At 39.1% G+C, this 20956-nt stretch overlaps 1 protein-coding gene across 1 annotated transcript in view; it reads left to right on the top strand.

Moving 5' to 3' along the window:
* The first annotated feature begins 246 nt into the window (after nt 1-246).
* CTTNBP2 (cortactin binding protein 2) overlaps nt 247-20956 on the top strand; it is an 84173-nt gene continuing 63463 nt past the window's right edge. The window contains 2 exon segments of the mRNA XM_027682156.1: nt 247-359; nt 12291-12398. Coding sequence (XP_027537957.1) covers nt 291-359; nt 12291-12398 — 177 coding nt within the window. The 5' untranslated portion in view covers nt 247-290.

Here is a 20956-nt window from a genome sequence, read left to right as displayed (position 1 = left end):
CCGCCCGCGGCGGGGTCTCGCTCCCCCTCCGCCCGGCCCCGGGCCGCCGTATGGCGGACGGGGAGGGGGTGGGTGGGGAAGTCCGAGTGCCCGCCGGCGGGAGTCGCTCGCCTCGGCCGGCGCAGGGGCGCCTCGGCTCGGCAGCCCCGCCTGCGCGGCGCCGCAGGGGTTAAGCGCCCCCGCTCCCGGCGGGCTCGCTGCCGGCGGGGAGCGGGTTAAGCGCCTGGCGGTGACGGATCCGCCACTCGGCTCCGCACCGCGCCCCGCGCTGGAGCCGATACAGCGGGAAGATGGCGACGGAGGGAGCGAGCGGCGAGCCGGGCTCTGGCGGGCAGGAGGACTCGGCGGCCACGACAGCGGTAACCGGCCTGGCGGGAGAGGGGGGTGCGACCAAGCTGGAGCGAGGAAGGCTACCCGTGGGTTTGGGACGAAGCGGCGCTTGGAGACCTGCCTCCCCCGCTCCATCCCTCCGCCCTCCTTCTCCCCCGGGGCGGGACGGGGCTCGCTGCAGGACCCGCCGCCGCCGAGCCTCGTCCCGCCCCGGGCAAGAACAGAGAGGGACGTGGGGTCTCCCTCCCTGCTGCCCCCTCTCTTCCCTCAGCGGGGGCGGCGGGTTCTCTCCCCCATTGTTCCTTCACGCTACTCCGGCGCGGGGTGGGTGTGCGGCGCCCGTGAGGGACACAGAGGGGGCTCCTCTCCGCGTCTTTTTTTCTCTCGCACCCGCCTCGCTTTTTGCGCCGCTTCCCACAGCGAGGGGGTTGCGCTCCCGCTCTCCTGGCGGGCTGCGGTGCTGACAGAGGCCGGGGCACCGGGACTTGTCAGACCAGGGTGGGGGGGAAATGTTGCTCATTAACCCTTTGCCGGGCCCACAAGGCGCTTGGCTTTCGCCTTCCTCCTGTGAGGCGTTTTCGGCGCTGGGGCACCGTGCTTTCCCCCGCCCCAAGGCCCCGTCCCGAGCCGGGTGTGTGGAGGCGTCTCCGCTCCCGGGCCCGCGCCCCAGGGGCAGGATCTGGCGCCCCGCTTAAAATATCTCCAAAAGCTGAGCAGAACCTCCCTCCCTGCCGGTGTGTCCTTTCAGCGGGCGGGGAGGCCGCTGGAAGGGAGGCGGAGGGGTGCGGTGCCAGCCGGTGGTTATAGCGGTGCCGGGGGGAGGCTGCACTCCCCTGGCTTGGCGCTGGGCTCCCCGACCCCAGACAGGGAGGCAGGGCTCGTCCCCTTGATCGCTCTGCGCCTCCGCTGGGCTCCGGCTCCTCGCCTGTGCTCTGGCAGACCCCTCTCAACCCGGCAGCTCTCCCTCGCCCGGCGCATCCCACACCTGTCGTAGTCCAGCCTGCCTAGGGACCTCCCGGGCGAACCAGACCCTGGTACTACTCACCTGGCTGGCAGCCGCAGGTCCAGGGTCAGGCTGTAGATGCTCAGCCTCGTAGCAACATGCAAAGTTCAGGGCAGTAAAACTGCGGTGGTGTGCCTTCTGCTTGGGATCGTTCCTGAAGGCGATGACCCCCGAAGAGAGGGGACACTAGTTTCTCTGAAATTTAGGTTATTGCTGGCATTTTATTTTTTATTGCCTTGTTTACTTTCAAACAGGCTCTACTTCTTATCTGAAGCCTTGTTCCAGCTGTGTACTTAATTGTCCTTGTGTGTTTTAAAATCTGCAGTGTTGTGGAAATTTATAACATTTGTCTTTTAAAACAATGCCATAACCATGGCATAAATGAATATTAAGGAAAAAATTCATAAAAGCAAACAAGTATTTTAAAGCCCTGGTTTCGACCAAAAATATTTGTACTAAATTCTTTGGTATACTCATATTAATACTACCTTAATTTTCAGTTTTAAAAACTCAAACTAGTAGCTTGTAATCAAGTAGCACTTTTATATTGCCCTGTTAGGCAATGCAATATAAGCCACTCATGCAATTTGGTGTTCTCATTGTGAAAGGTAGAAGTGATAGCTCTACGCTGCACACTGATTTTAAAATTTGGTTTTAAAACTGAAGAGGTAAGGATGTAAACTGTGTTGCTCCCTAACAAAAATAATACCTATACTTGAGCCATAACAAAGTATATTTTTAAAAATTATTGCTTTAATTTGTAATTTACCTTCAGTCATTAAATATTTAATAATATTTTTATCTTTTTTTCCTTACCAATATAGGCATTATATTGTTGATTTAATTTTATCTCTTGTACAGGAAAGTAAAAAGAACATCTCTGTGCAATTAAATTATTTAAAAAAGATGTTCACAATACTCCAGTATTTCTTTTGAAGGGGTTAGTATGAATAGCTTATTTTCTGTCTTTAAACAGAATTATGAATTGGATCACCTTGCTTACTTTTTGGATAACAGTAATCATTTAGGTGAATATCTTTTAATTCACACTAAACTTCAACTTATAACGAGCTACTGTGTTGGGGCTTTTTGTTGGCCTTTTTTTTTTTTTTAGTTGTCAGAATCTTGATTGCAGAGATGATGCAGTAAAAAGCTATGAGAACAGTATTTGTAATAGTAATGTGTTAATGTGTAAATTTTATGGTGTAAGCAGAAAGTGTGTAACACAGGACATACAGTAGGGTTTCCTGATGCTAAATACGGTTATTGTGTCTTGATACACTATCAGTAACATTACTGGAAAAAAAAGACTTTTTCTGATCTTTTCAGAAGCACTGTAGAAAAGGAATGAAAGTGCCTCCCTCCCTCCTTTTTTGCATTCACCAGGGAATTTGACTGAAAAAATCTAGACTGTTTTATAATGTGTTACATGTAGGAACAAGACTGATAATCTTGTCATTCTGAGTTTAGTTAGATGGAGCACAGAATTTGGTAAACCCATCACTTCTTTCTCACAAAATACTGGTATTTTTATCATTGTAAGGATAGCAAGGAAGAATGGCAGGGGAGTGGTTCTTGTCCTTTTTCATACCTGCACAGCATGATTGCACTGAAGTCAGGGAAATTATGTTGGTGCAATTTGGACTAGAATTGAGAGAAAACATCTCTGTGTGTGTTTTAAAACATCTCTGAATGACTTCCATCTGCATAATGTCTACCAATAATGGTTATATAGTAGCAAGAAGTAATCCAATTTGGCAGTTTTTTGTTGAAACATTGAACATCAGCCTGCTGTGCATAGAGGGTTGGCTTGTCACACACGATAGCTTTAGTGTAGCTGTAACAAAGCCTATGAAAAGCCTGTTATGTCAATCGTAAAGTTTGTTAAAATTATTCAGTAAAATTTTGGGGTTTTATTTTGCTTGACCAGTGATCAAAAGCATAAATGTTATTTTCCCCATAAAGACAGTGTGTAAAGCTGTACATATAATGGATATTGATAGAGTGGAATCTTGACTCCTCTAAAATGTGTAGGGATTTTGCTGCTGTCTTCATCAGTGAAAATTACATTGAGAATGATGTGTGCACACACTGAAGGATAACTCTGGGTTGCTGTGGGTCACGTAACAGTACAAAAAAATTACACTACATAAAAAGCTATCAATAGTAAAAAAAAAAAGATAAGTGAAGAGAAATTCCTTGACACTTTGAGGTGACATTTTGGGGTATTTTATGCTTAGCTTAGTATATTCACTATCTATCGATCTGTAAGAGTGTTCATAGTAGAACTGCCATTCTGGTCAATATAGTGAAATGCTAAATTATGGTTTGATCATATCAATTATACAGGCTGATTTAGATCAGTTGGAAAGATTCTTATCTGAAAAATACTGCAAGTAGCAGAAAATGAGACCACAGCCTTGAAAAGCAAAGACTGTATCTTATTAGAGATTACATCCTGGAAAATGGTCACCTGCAAAAGGACTAACTACCACTGTGCTCATCTGAATACAAGTTCTCAGTGTAGTGTTATTGTTCAGAGAAGTTATTCTCTTCTAGTGAGATGTGCGATGCTGTTGTGGTGTTTCAGCATGTAGGTGAGATGCTGAGAGAGCACAGTTCTGTCTATTTTAGCCCTGCTGCTCTGCTGTGATGAGAGATTGGTCTTGATCTGTATTGCAGTGATATACTTCAAACCTCCTTTCTTTGTCTCCTCCCTCTTCTCCAAACTATGGCACTGCCTTTTCTGTGTCTTCTATTCCATGACCTGCAGCACATTCTCTCTTCCTGTGAAGATCCTTGGGGATGTGAAAAGAAAGCCACAGAATGTAGACCACTTAGTAAATGTTCCTTTCTCTTCCAAATGTAGACTTGTTACGCTGTCTTGTCATTAGAGGTGAAGTGCAGAGGGGCAATGCTCTGAGCCGGATGTGTGAAAGTGGCATGGAGGTGCAAAGCTGTAGGATGCAGTTCTGTTGTTTTCCCAACCATTTTGACTTCATTTGTGTAAGCATTGCTTTGGCCTCAGAGGGGATATAGCAAGATAGGAATAGAGATGGAAATAGGGACAGGAAGGAAAGAGGTCAGGAAGACAGCAGTCTGAGGTCTGACTCTGCACCTGCTCCTACCCAAGAAAGGGATCAGTTGATTTACAATACCTGTATAATTCTTGAATATGTAAACCAGAAGGTGTCAATTAGGCTTAGGGAAAATGTACTGGTATGTACTTTTAATTGACAAATAATATGTAAATTAAAGCTTTCTTGGGCATTGCTCTTTCAGTTCTCTCGTAGCCCAAAATAACGTGTAAAATTCTGGAAGACTTAGAGATAGCTTCAACAGTGTGTACATATCTGTACCTAATCATATACTATTTGCCTTAAAAGTGACTTATCTGAAAGCAACTTGCTGAATATAAATTATCCATTAAATCTAAGTAAGAATTTAAACATGATTATTGAAGGTTTATGGGTCTAGATCCATAAAAAAAACATGTAGTTACCTAACCTGCACTGCAATAAAAACAATGAAGTACCTTTGTGGCTGTTAATAGATTGCAAACATGTTTTAACAGCTATGACAATATCTGTGTATGTATAAAGGTCAATGTCTTACTAATTTTGGAGGGGTTGGGGGCTGGGTTTTTCCTTGTTTCCAAAATAAATTTCCCAGCTCTGAGGTATAGTATATTTATGGTTAATGTTGAAACTGTTAAAGGTGCTGTTAGTTCAAGCCAAGAATACCCACAAACAGCTAAACAAAACCTCCCCCATACCTTTTAAAGAAAACCTTTGAAAAAACCCAGAAAGCAAGAGAGCTGTGCTTGGGAGGAGGAGTGCAGAGTAAGCTATGGTGAACAGTCCAATAAAAGTCATTGAGCTAATGGGTGGGCATAATTAAATGCATATACAGTGACTTCATGATCCCTCAGGTGTTACTGTGAAATTATATATGAGTCTTGAATGTTAGCATCAGATGATAGTCTCTTCAGCAAGAAGCTCCATGTTAGTTGAGGAGCAAGTTCAGCAACATTACTTTTCCTTGGAAGATATTTCTCTGCCTTCATATTTGTTTCTGTTACTAAGAACATTCCTAAAGGTCATATCTTACTTCTTAAGTTCGTCTTAGGTGAGGTGGGAAATGGACATGTATTTTTGCATCAGATAACTTCTGGTGAAGTGTGGGATCATAGATTCTTACCCCAGTTTCAGACTAAAGAACAAGCCTTCCACAGCCAAAGCAATAAATTGTGAATTTCCCTGAAGTGTTCATGAATACTATGTGATATTATAACCACTTCTTTTATCAGTTTCTCTGTTTGCAGAGTTTTCTTTATTAGAAAAAGGCTAGGATTCATTTGACCACATACGCACTTCCTTTTACCCACTTCAGTTGGTGGGCTGAAGTGAGTGGTTAGAAGGAATAACCTAGTTTAGAAATAAGTTTGTGAGCTTCTCTGGTTTTGAGTGAAGTGACTTAGGCAACTGGCTCTTGGAGGTATGGATGGGGTTCAAGACACTTAAATTTAGGTGTCTATATGTATGCACAGTGTTTGATATCCTATTACAGTCAGTGGAGCCATGAGCAAATAGTTCTGGTGGCTGGTTAGCTGAATAGCTTTTTTTGTCTGTTTGACTAGGCTGGTCCCTAAAATGGACATCAGGTACCTGGCTTACATAGCTGGTACCATTAGGTACCTCACTTGCAAACATACATTCAAGGCACCCACCTTTAGATGTCTTGGTCCTATATTGCAGGCTTCCCTTAGTGGCCTGTATATGATGCTCTGGAGTATCCTAGCTGGCATTCTGCTACCGGTCCAGTTGCCATGGATGTATCTCCTAAGTTCTGTATCATATCTACCTGTCCTAAAAAGCTATCTCTGATCCCTGGGACATTTCAAATCCCACTAATACTTCTCCATAGGCAACTAAAGAGAATTAGTCAAAATAGATATTTATACTTGGTCAGATGAGTTGTACCTGGGGGATATACTTGATGTTGTAAAACATATGAATCATGGTTGTTTCCCTGGTGCAGTTGTTTCATGGGTCTGACAGATGTGAGGCCATTGTTATACTAGAAGTTTACTTTGTATAGCCTAATAGGTAATAGCAAACCATTTTTATCTTTAGAGTCTTCTCTTGGAAGTCCACTTTCTGAATCCTCAAGATGATGTGCTTTGATTGGAACTCAATATAAAATATGTATCTACAAATGTAGATATGTACCTTTCCCTTTCCTTCTGAAAGGACTATATTTTTTTTGACAGCTTTTCCCTGTATGTTTTCCTGTACACCGTTTTTATACTTCTCCCTGCCCAATTCCCGCCCTTCCACTTCAGCCCTCAATTACGTTCCATAGGTTTCTTTCCCAAGTCCTGGGTTATTACCCAACTCCAATTTTAAAAGGCTTTCTGAGCAAGAAGGAGCTTGTTTTCTATGGTCATTTGTGATTAATTCACAGCTAAGTTGTTTCTTGCCTGTGTTCTGTTTAGGGAGAGTACAAAGTTGAGGCTTTTATACTTTATCTATTCAGGCTTCTGCTGCAGGCAGCGGAGTTTTTAACAGTTGCTGCAATAGCACAATGAACAGAACTTTTAGCTCCTGAGATTGCCAGTACTGTCAGCTGGGCTAGGTCAGCAAAACCAACTTTTGGCACTGCCAATCCCTTGCAATATTATTTTCTATTTTTTTTTTTGTGAAAGCACTGTGATGAATTTAACCATAAATACTTTTACTGTTTCTACTTCTAAATTTGTATGCTTGTGGGAAGAAGTCCATTCTGTTCCCGTGCCTCATGGTGACCTTCCAATTCCATCGTCTTTCCATCTTTTCCAAAGGCAATTGAGGTGGTAAAGCGTGTGTCCAGTTTGATCACTGCTGTCCTGAGTAGTCCTTCTCTTGTTCAGAATTGATGCTTTTTTTTTTCTTTTTGGTTCATGGCAGAGCTTCTTTTAGCCTTAGCAATGCTGGTATCATTTTGCCTGTACTGTTTTTGTGGTGCAAACACAGGTAGTTGAATGAGTTTTAGCTAATAAGCAGTTTGCTCTGTTGTTGGTGCACTTGCTGCCAGGCAACATACACCCATTGCAAAACTGATCTTGAAAAATAATGTGAAGTTTTAGAGACATAGAGGATTGAAGTAGTCTTTTTAGGGTACTTTATTCTTATAAATCAAATAAACCAGACATTTTAAAATCTGAAAGAGGTAGAGAAAAAATTATCTTGTGTTTTGGTCGTTCTTACCAAATGTCTCCCTGGGACAACATGTTCAAGTATCCCTGTTATAAAACCAATACAATGCCTGGCTTGGTTACATAGTTGTTAAGCTGTTGGTTAAATTGTTACAGCTTGGCATTCTACCAGAGGTATTGTAGCTAAACCTCAGATGACACATAAGCCATCAGCTACTAACGCTTTTATTTTCTGGAGATCTAAGATTTGTTGCTCCACTGGAAGATGTTAGGAAGATTACTTTTCTAGATCTGATCAGCAGTTTTCTCTATGATTTGGCCAAGCAGTGCTCCATCTGAATAAGAACTTTGGGCAAGCCCACCATGACTGACATCTTGATTCCCAGAAGATGGCACAGAGTGTTTAAGAGGGAGGATAGTTTCATTTCATCATATGCTTTATCTACTCAAATGTCTTAAAGACATTTTTACAACTATGCTTGAGAATATGTTAGTTTTTTTAAACAATATATTTTAGTCTAGTTAAGAAAGGCTACATTGCTGCTCTGTAAGTGTTGATTCAGAGATGTGCATGGGGAGAAGGAGTGGTAGCGTCTTCAGTGACTGCCATGCACACTCCTACCCTGTGTGAGTGGATTCGAGGTTTCTCATCCGTAGTGAACAAGTCTAAGACGTCCTTAAAGTACTAAGATGTCATTCCAGTTTCAGAATTTGTCAAATACAGTTATGAAAAAAAAGCTTCAGTGGGCATAAAATTATTCATAAACAAGATCTGAAAAATGATGGTATTTGTCTTCATTCTAAAAAGCACCCTTTCTGTTTATGGGTCTTTTCTGGTTGATTGTGGACAGTTTCAGGAAGTTTTGTTTGTTCTTCATATGTATGTGAAGACTTGTCTGGTGGAGTGTGTAGCATGGAGAGTGTGGGTAATAATAGGTTACGTTTCCTGTGCTTAAAGATCAGAGGGCATCAAACAAAAGTAGCTGCTGGCAGACTGACAGCAAAGGTGGTGGTTCTACATATAATGTGTAGTTGTGCTGTGGAATGTTGTGGATTACATAGAGATTCAAAAAGCAAGGGGGGAACTCACAACAGATATGTCAGTTGAGGGCTGCTACATGCAAAATGACAATTTCTGGCTCAGAAGGTGAATTAGCTGCATATTGCTTGAGGTTAGGAGAGTATTTCTGGGAAGTATCATTATGGGCTTGTCTTGTTCTAGTGCTGATTTCAAGGCATCTATTATTGTCTGCTTTTGGAGCCAGGATGCTCAGGTAAGCAGGTTTTTAGTCGAATATGCTAGAACTGTTCATATAGACAGTGGTTTTGCTAGTTCTTATTTCATGTTTTTAAAATTAAAAATATAAAACCTAAGTTAAATATCTTGTTGGTATGTTTTTCTATAAACATTTCTGTGTGTTTATTTATATCTAACCATAAATTACCAGAGGGCACTCTTAGTTTCTAGTTTTTGCTGTCTTTTCATATGTTCGTGTGTACTTGAAAAAAATTTTATGTAATTGTTTGATCAGATGCATAGTTAAAAATCTCATTGCTGCATCACATATGTTGAGGAACATCTCTGGTTTGTTAAGACTGGAAAAATGTTTTCATTTATGTCTTGGGGAAGACTGCAGAAATTAGAAGTTTCACCTGTGATGTACAGTCTTTTGACAAAGAGCTGTCCTGTGTTATACCTCCTAACAGGCTGAAGTTACTGATTTTGGGCAAAAGACTAGGATCATGTTTCTTGTATTGTACTTTTGTGGATGCCCCTCTTAACTTTGTCCCTGTCTATCAGAAACCTTGGGTGACTTTTTGTTGTCAGAACAGACAAGTATATTTTAGAAAGGAAAGGTAGTGATTAAACCATTGAATGGGGACTTAAAAGACTGTTACTGAATATTATGTTTTATACTACTCGCTTTATATGTTTGGAAAAAACTATCTCTGCATCAGTTTACCATCTGAAAAATGAAGATTTTTTCCTCTATTATAAAGGAAGTTGTATGAATAAATCAGTTTCTATCCTTGAGCTATTAGATTTTATGAAGTGGTTCATAGAAGAGGGAGGGTGGATAAGTGGGTCCTACTATCTGACTGAATTAAATTTAATAATTAGAAATGTTGAGAGGGAAATCTGTTATAAGGTAAAATCTAGTGAATTGACACTAGATTACATGAGGAACTGTGTAAGTTTAGTAACTTTTCACTTTGTATGTGTCCTTAGATTAGTGAGCACTGTATAGAATTGTGAGAAGCACTGTGAGAAACTGCTGCAGCATATATTGGAAAAAAGCCTTCAGAGAAACCAGTTGCTTTTCTTGATCCATTGGCATGGAACCTAAGAGGTATATTTTGGATTAGAGAAATAGCTGACCCAGGTAGCAAAAATAGAGGATAACTATTGTTCAGTCTAAAAATTTTGGTTAGAATGGATGGCCCTGTCCTCAAAACAGCTATGCTTAACAGGAATAAGGGGCACTGGAGCATCTCTTATGAGGACAAGCTGAGGGAACTGAGCCTGTTCAGCCTGGAAAGGAGACAACTGAGAGGGAACCTCATCAATGTATATAAGTATCTGAAGGAAGGGTGTCAAGAGGATGGAGCCAGGCTTTTCTCAGTGGTGCCAAGCAATGGGATACAAGGCAATGGGCAGAAACTGATGGACTGGAAGTTCCACTGAATATGAGGAAGAACTTCTTTACTGTGTGGGTGACTGAGCACTGGAACAGGTTGCCCAGGTTGTCCCTCACTGGAGATATTCAAGAACCGTCTGGACACAATCTGGTGCCATATGCTCTAGGATGACCCTGCTTGAGCAGGGAGGTTGGACCAGGTGATCCACTGTGGTCCTTTTCAACCTTACCTGTTCAGTGATTCTGTGAAATTATTGCTCCTCTTGTTGATCTATGTTGTTCACCTAAATGAAGAAGCTTAATCAAATGTACATTGAATGTAAATAGCTGAAGTTCTGGCATACTCAGTAGCCATTTGTGCACCTCTGTGTGTTTTAACTACAAAGTAAAAATAGAACCCAGTAAATCTAACACAGTTATAGCTTTTGGCTATTTTTGATCTATGGTTGTCTAGCCTGAGGGAAGAATAACTGTTGTACCATCCTCTTGCCTTGAGAAATTAGAAATCATACTTATTTTTTGTGCTGAAGTTAAGCTCCTGAGTACCTGAATGCTTAGCTTTTATGTCCCTCAGGGAAAATTGTGTATCCCAATACACTGTTCACCTAATTTGGCAACAGATTACTTCATACTGAAGATAGCTGAGTGTTTGCGTCACAGGGCTTTTCTAGGAGACCCATCTACATCATAGCAAAGATTCTAATGTTTCCCTTGCAGAGAATAGCATATTGAAAATCAGTCTAGGCAGCTGAATCTAGTACATGGAATAAAAATTGTTTTATCTCCCTGCAAGTAATTCCCTTCTAAATTCATTAAGTGTCTACTTGTGTTAGCATTGTGGATATTGATGAACAACAGATTTGTATTAAACTTATCTACCTTTGTGTTTTTGTGAATATTATAACATTCCCCTCATCCCATTTCCAAAATCAAGACTTCCAGCCTTGTATTCTTTTCTAATGTAATACTTACTCCTTCTCTCTGCATTCTTTTAGTTAGCCAACTCTATACTTTTAGATGAAGACTTTATGCAGTACTTGAGATGTGGGTTTACCAGGAGTTTATATAGTGGCAAAATGAGGCTGTTCATATGTAAGTGAAGAATTATGTACCAACTCCCACATGAAGTATCTGTCCCTGCCACTTCTCTATCCTTTTTCCAGGTTATTGACAAAGAAGTTGAATAAAGCTTGTCCCAGAGGTGCCCCCTGCTTACCTGTTTCCATATTGAAAAGCGGCTGTTACCCATAATGTTTGCTTGCTATCCTTGAAATGTCTTTATTCCAATACAGCTGGATAGGAGTTTCTGTATAATATTAGATATAGAGCTTTGTCCAAAACTTCTTGAAAATTCGAATACATTAGTGTCCAGTGGATTCCCTTTACCATTACTATCGACATTGTTACAGAACTGTGGCATTTTGTGAGGTGTTTATGCATATGCTCAATGATCTTATTCATCAGTATAAACTCATTCTCTTGTTTTGCTCAGGGTGGCAGTCAGACTTACACTGATCTTGGTAACTGTGGAGTCAGAAGATATTGTTGCTATGAACGGTCATTTGTCAGTGCCTCTTAAACCTGAACTGTTCCCTCCATCCACACAAATAGGACTGCAAATAAAGCCTACACATAAGATTTCTTGTCTTTTCACAAATTGTGCTTCAGAAATTCACATTCAGGCCAGTATATGGTGATGACTTGGTAGCTGTTTGCACAGGTGGATTAGGCGTGCTGTGGTCAAGGTCCTTTCCTTTCCTCTTGCCTTTCTCCCTGATATGCTATTTCAGGTCTGCTGAATTGTTTCAGCCTCTGTGAAGCTGCATACAGGAATTGTCAGTCACAAAGTTAGCTGCTTTACCATGTCACCCTTATCATTCACAAAACTTTGCAGGATCAATTCCTTGCAACAGTGCAGTTTGAAAAAATCATACGGGAGAGCTTTAATTTCTTCCCTTCAAATAAAAAGAATCGGACTATTTGCTACTAATTTTGACTTTATATAGTACACATAAAGACACCTGAACTTTTGACAGCTATAGATGGACGCTCATATATCTGGGTTACAAATCTGCAGTAACTGTTGTAGTCAGTGTGCTCATCAGTGTTTTATTTCTTACAGACAAGAGAATTTGATGTGGATAACCTGAGCAAGGCAGAATTGCGAATGCTTTTGAGTATAATGGAGGGAGAACTAGAAGCACGAGACCTTGTGATTGAAGCCTTGCGGGTAAGTTACTGGGTTGTCATCATTTGGTTTTTGGCTTTATTTTAAATTCTCTTTTGCCACTTCCCTTGTATTGTACAGATAATATTATTAGTGGAAGAGTAAATTGTGATTTTAAAGTTTTAGTTTGAACAAATCTCAGTAATCACAAAATATGTTCTTGTTTAATTGTTGCCGTTCAGTAATTCTATGTAATTTTCTATAAAATGTCAAAAAAATTTCAAAGAAATAAGTGAAAAACCTGCAAAATTACTTCCTCTTTAAAATCTTTTATATTCTAGACTCTGTTATTTGTGAAAGGAAGGAATATCTTCAAAGGAAAATTCAGTCCATTCATAATTTGTTCTAATGGTCTGTATTTGATTGTATGTTCTATTCAGTGCTTTCATTTTCTGTGAGATGGAAGGAGGGACAAAATCAGATGGTCATATTCACTTAGGGAAAAGGTTTTGTGGGGATTTTTTTGTTTACCTCTGTTTTTTAATAAAAGGTGAAATATGAGATATATACTCTTAACTGCCCTTGCAAGACTTGGTAGGATTTTTACTGTGTTAGTTACCTGTAAAGGTTAGTTTTCTGCTTCAGAAGGTTGCAGTCTGAAAGGCAACTTAGAAAGTTCACTGGAAATGTACAAACAAAACTGTCTTTTAATCAAAATATGATTATTTTAATGACTGTATTGATTTTAAAGTCAATCTGTAGCAGAATAAAATTTAACAGACCTGCCAAACAAACTATAGGTTTAGGGAGAAAAGGAGTCTTACATGGTTTGAAAATATTTATAACTTCACAGGACAGAGGGAAATTGTGCCATTTAAGATATTGTAAAGCAAAACTTCAATGTAATAACGTATATCTAATACTAGTTTTTATTAGTATGTGTAATGATTATCAAGCAGTGTGGGAACATTTTTCACTTGTAATGTCACAGTAACAATTGTAAATGCATTTTTATTCAGTTTTAAGTTATTTTGTGATGGATTCAGATCTCTTGTTGCAAATAGAGCTTTAAACTAGCTGTCATTGATGTATTTGCATTAATAACTGAAGACTTTACGGGTATAAACCTCTCTTATAAAATACAATTTTCATTTTGTAATGACAATAAGACACTGGAAGCAATATTCTTCTGGGGGATTACTGTACTTTGAAGTTATTTGGTGTTTGGCCTTCAGTTATATGCATATGTTAAAATGCACTGCCTTTTCATCTAGCTGTTTTACAATTTCACAGCTCATTTGCCTGGCCTAGGATTTTTTATTTTCCCTGCCTACCAGTTAAGGTTTTGTGGAAGCGGAAACGGTGTACACACCACATCCAGAATCTTTTTTTTTTTTTTTTTACTCTTCTAACTTTGAAGGAATGCAGAGAGAATATTCAGGCAATTTTCTCTAGTACATATTCATGAACAAGCTGCTGCACTACATACCAAAAAATGTATGTATTGAATTTGAGCAAAAGGGAGGAGAAAAAAAAGGGGAAAAAAAGAAAAATTCAGTAAACATTTCTTGATAGTAAACATTAAACATGCGCAGTCCCAGGAATTAAAAAGTCTGTATGAGATTCACATGCATCTGCTGAAATGGGTAGTATGTACACAGTGGGTTTTGATGATTAATATCATGGCTAGGCTTCGCAAACGAAGATTTGGGAAAGGCTGTATCCACATTTGTTACAAGCACGCTGGTGGCTAATGAGGCCAATACGAGATAGATGTGTCCGATTGCAAAAGGCACAACAGAAAGACTCCTTAGGTGGTATAATCTGCAGGACACGGTTCTTTCTGCGTTGTCTTTTCTCCTCGAGAGTGATCCTGCATGCGTTCTCAAAGGAAGCAGCAGCGTTATAGATGGTGTGTCTCCAGCCCTCCCGATTTGAGGCCAGAGTAGACCAGTTATGTTGATCAATATGGCCGAGGCTGAGATGTTGTTTCAGGGAGTCCTTGTATCTTTTCTTCAGGGCTCCTCTCATGTGGCAGCCAGTGACAAGTTCACCATAAAGCAAGACCTTTGGGAGGCGGTGGTCCTTCATCCTTGAGACGTGCCCTGCCCAACGCAGTTGTGTTCTCAGCAACATGGCCTCAATACTCATAAGTGCTGCCTGTTCTAGAACAGATGTATTGGTCGTGTAATCTGACCAGTGGATGTTTAGGATTGTACGGAGACAACGTTGATGGAAACGTTCTAAGGGACGCAGGCGGTGGTGGTAGATGACCTATGATTCAGAACCATATAAAAGGGTAGACAGCTCTATGGCTTTGTAAACACTGATCTTGGTACTTTTCTTCAAGTGTTTATTATGCCATACTCTTTTATGGAGTTTTCTGAAAGCATTATATGCCTTTGCTAAGATTGATATAAAAAGTAGGTCAATTTCACATGAGGTATATAACTGCTGAAAATTGGGGGTTGAGGGTTTTTTGTTTGGCTGGATTTTGTTTGGTTGGTTTTGGTTTGTTTTTTTTCTTTTCCTGCATGTCAATTTTCAGTTCCTCTAAACAAAGTCCATGTGTAAATTCCTGAAGGCTTGCCTGGCTACCTGCACTAGTACTGGGAAACTTGGAAGTTATGCCTGCTGAAGAACTGTTGACTGATATGTTGTAGTATAATACTTTCGGATCTTCTGGCTTCTTATTTGGGAAGGCACAAGTCTGCAAGTAGAGTCTCCAAGTAGCACACAAAGTAAGCAACTAGATAGCCAAATACAGTTATACACTTTTATAAAAGTGTACAACAAGAGAATTCCATTGAATTGTGTCAAATTTGGTACTTTGATTTGCTTCAATAAATTGGCATACATAGTTTGCATATCCTTGAAGCAAGAAAGAAATGGTTTTCATATAAGAGAAAAGACTTAAGTTGTTGTTTCAAAAAGAGATGAAGGTCTGTTTCAAAGTTAGGAAAAGTTTGTGAGTATTTTTGCAGGAGTTGGTTTGTTGCGGGGTTTTTGTAATCCTACTAGTAGTTCAGGGCTGTTTCAAAGCCTAATTTCTATGACAGGTCACAGCCTGAAAATTTCCAACCCTATACTAGAGAATGTGTATGTTTTCTTTTCCTCTTAGGTCATCCTCCTGTCAGCTTAAAGTCACTGGCATATACATTTATTAAGCAATTTTTATATGGTCTTGGTTGTTTTGCAAGACTACATAACTGGATCTTTTAATCTTCTCTTAAAAACTGTTCATTCTCTGTCCGTTCTTTTGGTGGTGTCATTTCAGATTTTTCTCAATAATGATGTAAGCTTAACTACATCATTCCTAAATGTGTGTGCCCTTATCTGTACTAATTTTGAAGGGTTTCACAGTACTTGTATATCTATTGTAAATACCTCTCCTGAAAAGTTTTGGCACAAAAGGTAATCAGCCTTGACTGATCACGAAAGAGCTGGTAAGAGCTGATAATAGTGAATATAATTGAAGACTGACTCAAATGGTACTACTCTTAATTTGCACCTAGTCTGTATTAGTCTGTCCTTTTCCACTGTATAAATTCTTACACTGATCTCTCTTATTTACCGCTCACTAATTTTGTGAGTCTGTATCATGTGCTTTACCGAAGATCTGAGGTAGATCTTGTGGGTTTTATTCTCTGTCTAGAAAGCCAGTTATGTAAAAAAACCCCACACCTACCTTCAATATCCATTGGTAGGATTTCTTTTCAGGCTGAGTCTTACAGGGACATGGTTCTTACAGTGCCAAAGGGGTTTTTTTTTCTTGGTATACATGCCATATCATCACAGTCTACATCAGAGAAAATGCCTACTAACTTCTCATTTAGCACTTTTAAATGTTGCATAACTTTTTCCTGCCTATTTAAAGCTTAGTTTCAAAAGAGTGCAGTCCAGTGAGAGTAAAGAAGAAATGCTTCAGAGTTTGTTACTTGACTTTGAAAAGATTGAACTAGGAAATTTCAAGTCTATCCACTGGGTATTGCTCAGAGTGCAGAGTGTCCATTCTGCCTATTCCGTGTAAATAAAAAAAAAAAAAATTAAAAGTTAGAAAGGCCAACAGTTTGAGATTATAGGAAGAAATCATAGTCATCCTGGGGGCAGGGTGGGAGTGGGGAGGGAAGATAAGTTTAGTTAGTAAAGTTTAGAGGAGTTTCCATGTATTTTATATAAGGTTTTGATACCTTGAAGAGGGACCCCTGGTGGCCTAGTGGTTAGCATGCAGGACTCTCACCGCTGCAACCCAGATTCAATTCCCCGGTCCCCCGGGCAGATGGAGCTCATTAGCCCTGTGAGGCCATCCATCTATGAGAAGGTCACTCTAAACAAACCTACGTCCTGAGGACCTCACTGCCATTGTCCAAGCTCGCTTGGCCCCGGCAGATGAACCTTAGGATTAAAGGGTGGGCTCAGTTCAGCGCATGCTGTGTCTCACCTAAAAAATCCATTGCGCAGGCTGGAAAGGTAAAAGACCTTTCCCAAAATCTTCGTTCACGAAGACTGGCCATTATTCATTATTATTATACCTTGAAGACCACTTTTGAAACAAAACCAAAACTTCAAAATCAAACTGCATTTGTAAGAAATATGCAGATGACATCTGTTTACTTTCATGTTTTCACAAGACATCGTTGTTAATTTATAATATTCTCAACTGATTCCTGCTTCAGCACTAGGAAAAGTTACAGTAATTACCAACCAGACCAATTTAAGTTGCTAGACAAGTTCAGCCCTGTGAGAACCAACAACCTTGGAAAAGCAGACCTTTGTCATGCTTAGGGTCAAATTTCCAGCTTCATTCTCCAAGTGAACAGTTAATTTACTGTGGAGAATGGCATCAGGATTCACCTCAAAGGAGGTGATCTTTGTGTAAATCTTTCTCATTTGCACTCTACTTCTTTTTTTGAAGCTGTTATTTCTGTATTTTAGTAACTTCATGACCATGGTTGCACTGCAATTAAAATTAGAGTCAGATTAACATTTAAATCATTAAAGTTATTTCATTGATGAGAAATAACTTGCTGATTAATTGCTATTGGGAGTGCATATAGTTAAAAAAGGAGGGAGACTTAACTCTAGCTGCTGCCTTCATCTGTCTCAATTATCCATATAAACTGTCTGCCTGTAATAAGGAGATAATATATTCCTAATGTGGAAGTAATGTGGCCACATAATCAAAGCACAGGTCTGGCCTCCCACAACTGTGATCTCATACAGCATTCATTTTTTGTTATTTTTTATCCAGCTGAAAAGTGGTGGTTGTAGCTGCTTGCTCTAGAGGAGCATATGAAGAAATGATGTGCTAGTGTTAGCTGTCAAGCCAACTAACTAAATACTGCTTTTAGTGGTAATTCTCTCATAAAGTTAAATCATTAGTAGGTTATTTTTCATCTAAAATTTTAAAGCCCTATTCAGTTTGGATTTCTGTTTATTGTAAAAATAATTTTATTTGCCTATGTAGACTTCATTAGGTGTTGAATAGTAAATTGAAAATGTATACTTGCTTCTATGGTATACATTAATTAATGTAAACAAAAAAATGCAAATTCTTACCATACTAGATTCTTTAATATACCACATTGCATGGATTTAGAACAACTTTTTTGATTGATGGGAAAAATCACTAATGAAATAAAAAAATGTCTAAAACAACTGCCAATACCAATGATGGATATGTTTTTGTTTAAGTAAAATTAACTACAATATCAACGACATTACATGTGGAGCAATATCTTTCTCTGAGCTTAAGCGAGATCCAAATCAACAGGTTGTGCGTATGTCATGGCCAAGTCAGAAAGATAATATGTGAATGGCAAGGTGAACTTGGTTGTAGCTGTTTCTTCAATGTTGTAAAGTCCTACTGTATTTAATTTCTACTGTAACTTCCTAAGGCATGAAAGCTTATCTTCTATGTGTGTGTTTCTACCAACACCTATTTAATCTTTTACCCAGTTTTTGCAAAATCTGACAAAATGCCAAGCATTTCAGAAATAGGTAGTATCATGAAACCAGGCAGCTGAGTGAGAAAATTTATAATGTTATTAAGGCCTTAGTTGGAGGAAAGGCAGATAATTGTGCTGTCTTTTATTGAGCACTGTGTAGCAACTGTAGATACAGAGTTAGGGAAAATCAGACTTTGTCTGTTTAACTGCTCAGAGAATTTAAGTTAGACTATATAAATTTATAAAAAGATAAGAAGAGAAAGATCTCTGCCGTGGAAGTTAGTTCTGTCTGAATTTTATTTCCCTGAATCTAAGCATTTTAACAGGCCTGCAGGTTAATCAATAGAGCTGGAAATGAATCATAGTTTCTATATTATGTCCAAGTAGAAAATCCATATAAAATAATAATTACCCTAGCAAGGCATCTGAGTTCTTGAGGAGCAATGGTTGAATTTTGTAATGAAGCTACAAATATTAAAGTAATGAAATAGGTCAAAAGACAGGAATTAATGCATCCTGTAACAATACCTCATAGACACATTTAAGTTTAATAACCCATTATATTAGCTTTATTTAAAAAGCTTGCAGTCTAAAAATGCAAGATTTAAAAGTAAGGATAAACAACTTTTAAGAGAGTATAGTGATTACTATGTAGTAATCTGTTTAGATTTGCACAGTGTTTCTTTGAAGTAGGTAATGCATAGTATGTTAAATGCCAGTTTTCAGGTTCCAGCTCTCCTGTTAATCATTTTAAAACTACTGGGATATCAGTATGCAATTGCCTGAGAAATTCAGTAGTTTAACACAAGTCTTCCAAAAAAGAGGTTTAATGCTTTTTAGGAAGATCATTTGTTTTGGAATGATCAGGTTGTTTCAGAAATTTTCTAAATAACTAGTTGCAGTGAAAAGACACTCCATTAGCAAGGCTATAATGGTATCATCCAATATAACTTATAAACCGTGCTCTAATTTTAGAAAAAATATATATAATCAAATTGAATGTTGATTTTGTAAAGTATGGCATTTTGAAAAAGCAGATAAAATGTTTCTTTGTATGAACATTCTATTAGAAAATTCTAGTGATATGGGTAGCTTATAAGATGTTAGAGTTTATTATGATAAAGGCTATTTTTTACATATCTGTATAACAAGTGTGTGTGAATGAACTTAGCATTCCAACCAAAAGCGTGCTTTAGAAGAAACTAAGTCCATTGTTCTCACCTAACTTTGCTTTGCTTTGCCTCACAGATTTGCCTCAGACTCTGTAAGCTGAACTGAGAGCAGAGTTAGTCCTAAGTAAGACTTTCTTCCAAAAGGCAGAACCATAGGCACATTCCCCTGGGCCAATTATGTGGCTCTGCAAACTTGTTGCTGTTGTGCTGCGCTACCTGCTGATATGGACATAGTCCCTGTGTACCTAGAAATTCCCTTTTCCAGGGTTTTTTGTGTAAATATAGTATGAAATATGAGTCGATTTGGTCTAGATTTAAAAAAACCCTTAAACTTGATATCCCTCTGTTCACTTTCTAAAACCAGAAATTCTCCAGTGTTTTCTACTGTTATGATAATTCTTGAATTTAAGACCTGGCTTGTGAAACTGCCAGTTAGGTCATTGCAAAATGCTCTTCTGGAATCTCTTTCTCCCCAAAGGAGTTTGCTTTCAAGTCCTGAGATGTGCATTGTGGAAGGCTTTTATTAGTGAACTCATCTTTCAATTTTGGCTGACAATGATTAAACACTGAACAGTATAGTTTTATTTTAATCTCCTTGAAAACATGAACTATTTTGATGGTAACTGTTAAGTGTGCATATTTCTATACCACTTTTGCAATTCTGTAAGCATATGTGAAGATCAAGCAATATTTAAAAATACACCCTGAGCATATCATAGTGTATTATAACAGTATACTGTGTAACTAAGTTAGATTTTTGGGGGGTGAGAATGATACTGGAATTTCAGTGCAAAAATGTGGGGCCTTTCATACCCAGCTCTGCATTTTCAATAATGAATTAACTTTTCCTTGGAAAAAAAAATAATTGGAAGGAGAGCTGTAGATATTTGCAAACTGCACTTCTTTACTTTGACCTATCTACTTTCCACTAAGTTTTGTCTAGCAAAGTGGTTTCCTTTACTTGGTCAAGACAGACTTCTGTCTACTGTAGGTTGAGATATTAGTTAAAAAAATTTGATTTATCAGTTAGAGCTTCCATATCCTTTTAATGTTATTTGTTGTCTTCTGCATCTTGTCATGGGGTGATACTTGGTTGTGCCTGTAATTTTTAAGTTAGATATCAAAATAGAATTATTATCAACACAATAATTGTCAGTTGTGTATGAATAAAGTTTTTATCCTGAACTACTGCACAAAGTCAGCAAGACTTTTACTCTAAGACTTCGTACTTATAGAATGAATTTTTGGATTAGAAGGGGAGAGCTCTAGGAGCTATCAGGAAAAATGAAATAAATCTTTATAGTTTAGTTGTTCTCAAATTGGCTGATAGGTAGAAAAATTACGTGGATATTAAGTGTAATCTGTCAAAGGGAGCTACAGCACCTATAAATTATGAAGACCCTTACTTGCAGTAATTATGCTAAGTTGTGAATTTAAAATGCGAATCTGAGCTTCTCCTCTACGCATGAATCCCATCCAGAGTGGATCTAAGAGCACACAG

The sequence above is a fragment of the Neopelma chrysocephalum genome, unplaced genomic scaffold, assembly GCF_003984885.1.
Source record: "Neopelma chrysocephalum unplaced genomic scaffold, ASM398488v2 Primary Assembly neopelma1_62, whole genome shotgun sequence".
Classification (NCBI taxonomy): Eukaryota; Metazoa; Chordata; class Aves; order Passeriformes; family Pipridae; genus Neopelma; species Neopelma chrysocephalum.
This window is presented reverse-complemented; position numbering and strand designations above follow the sequence as displayed.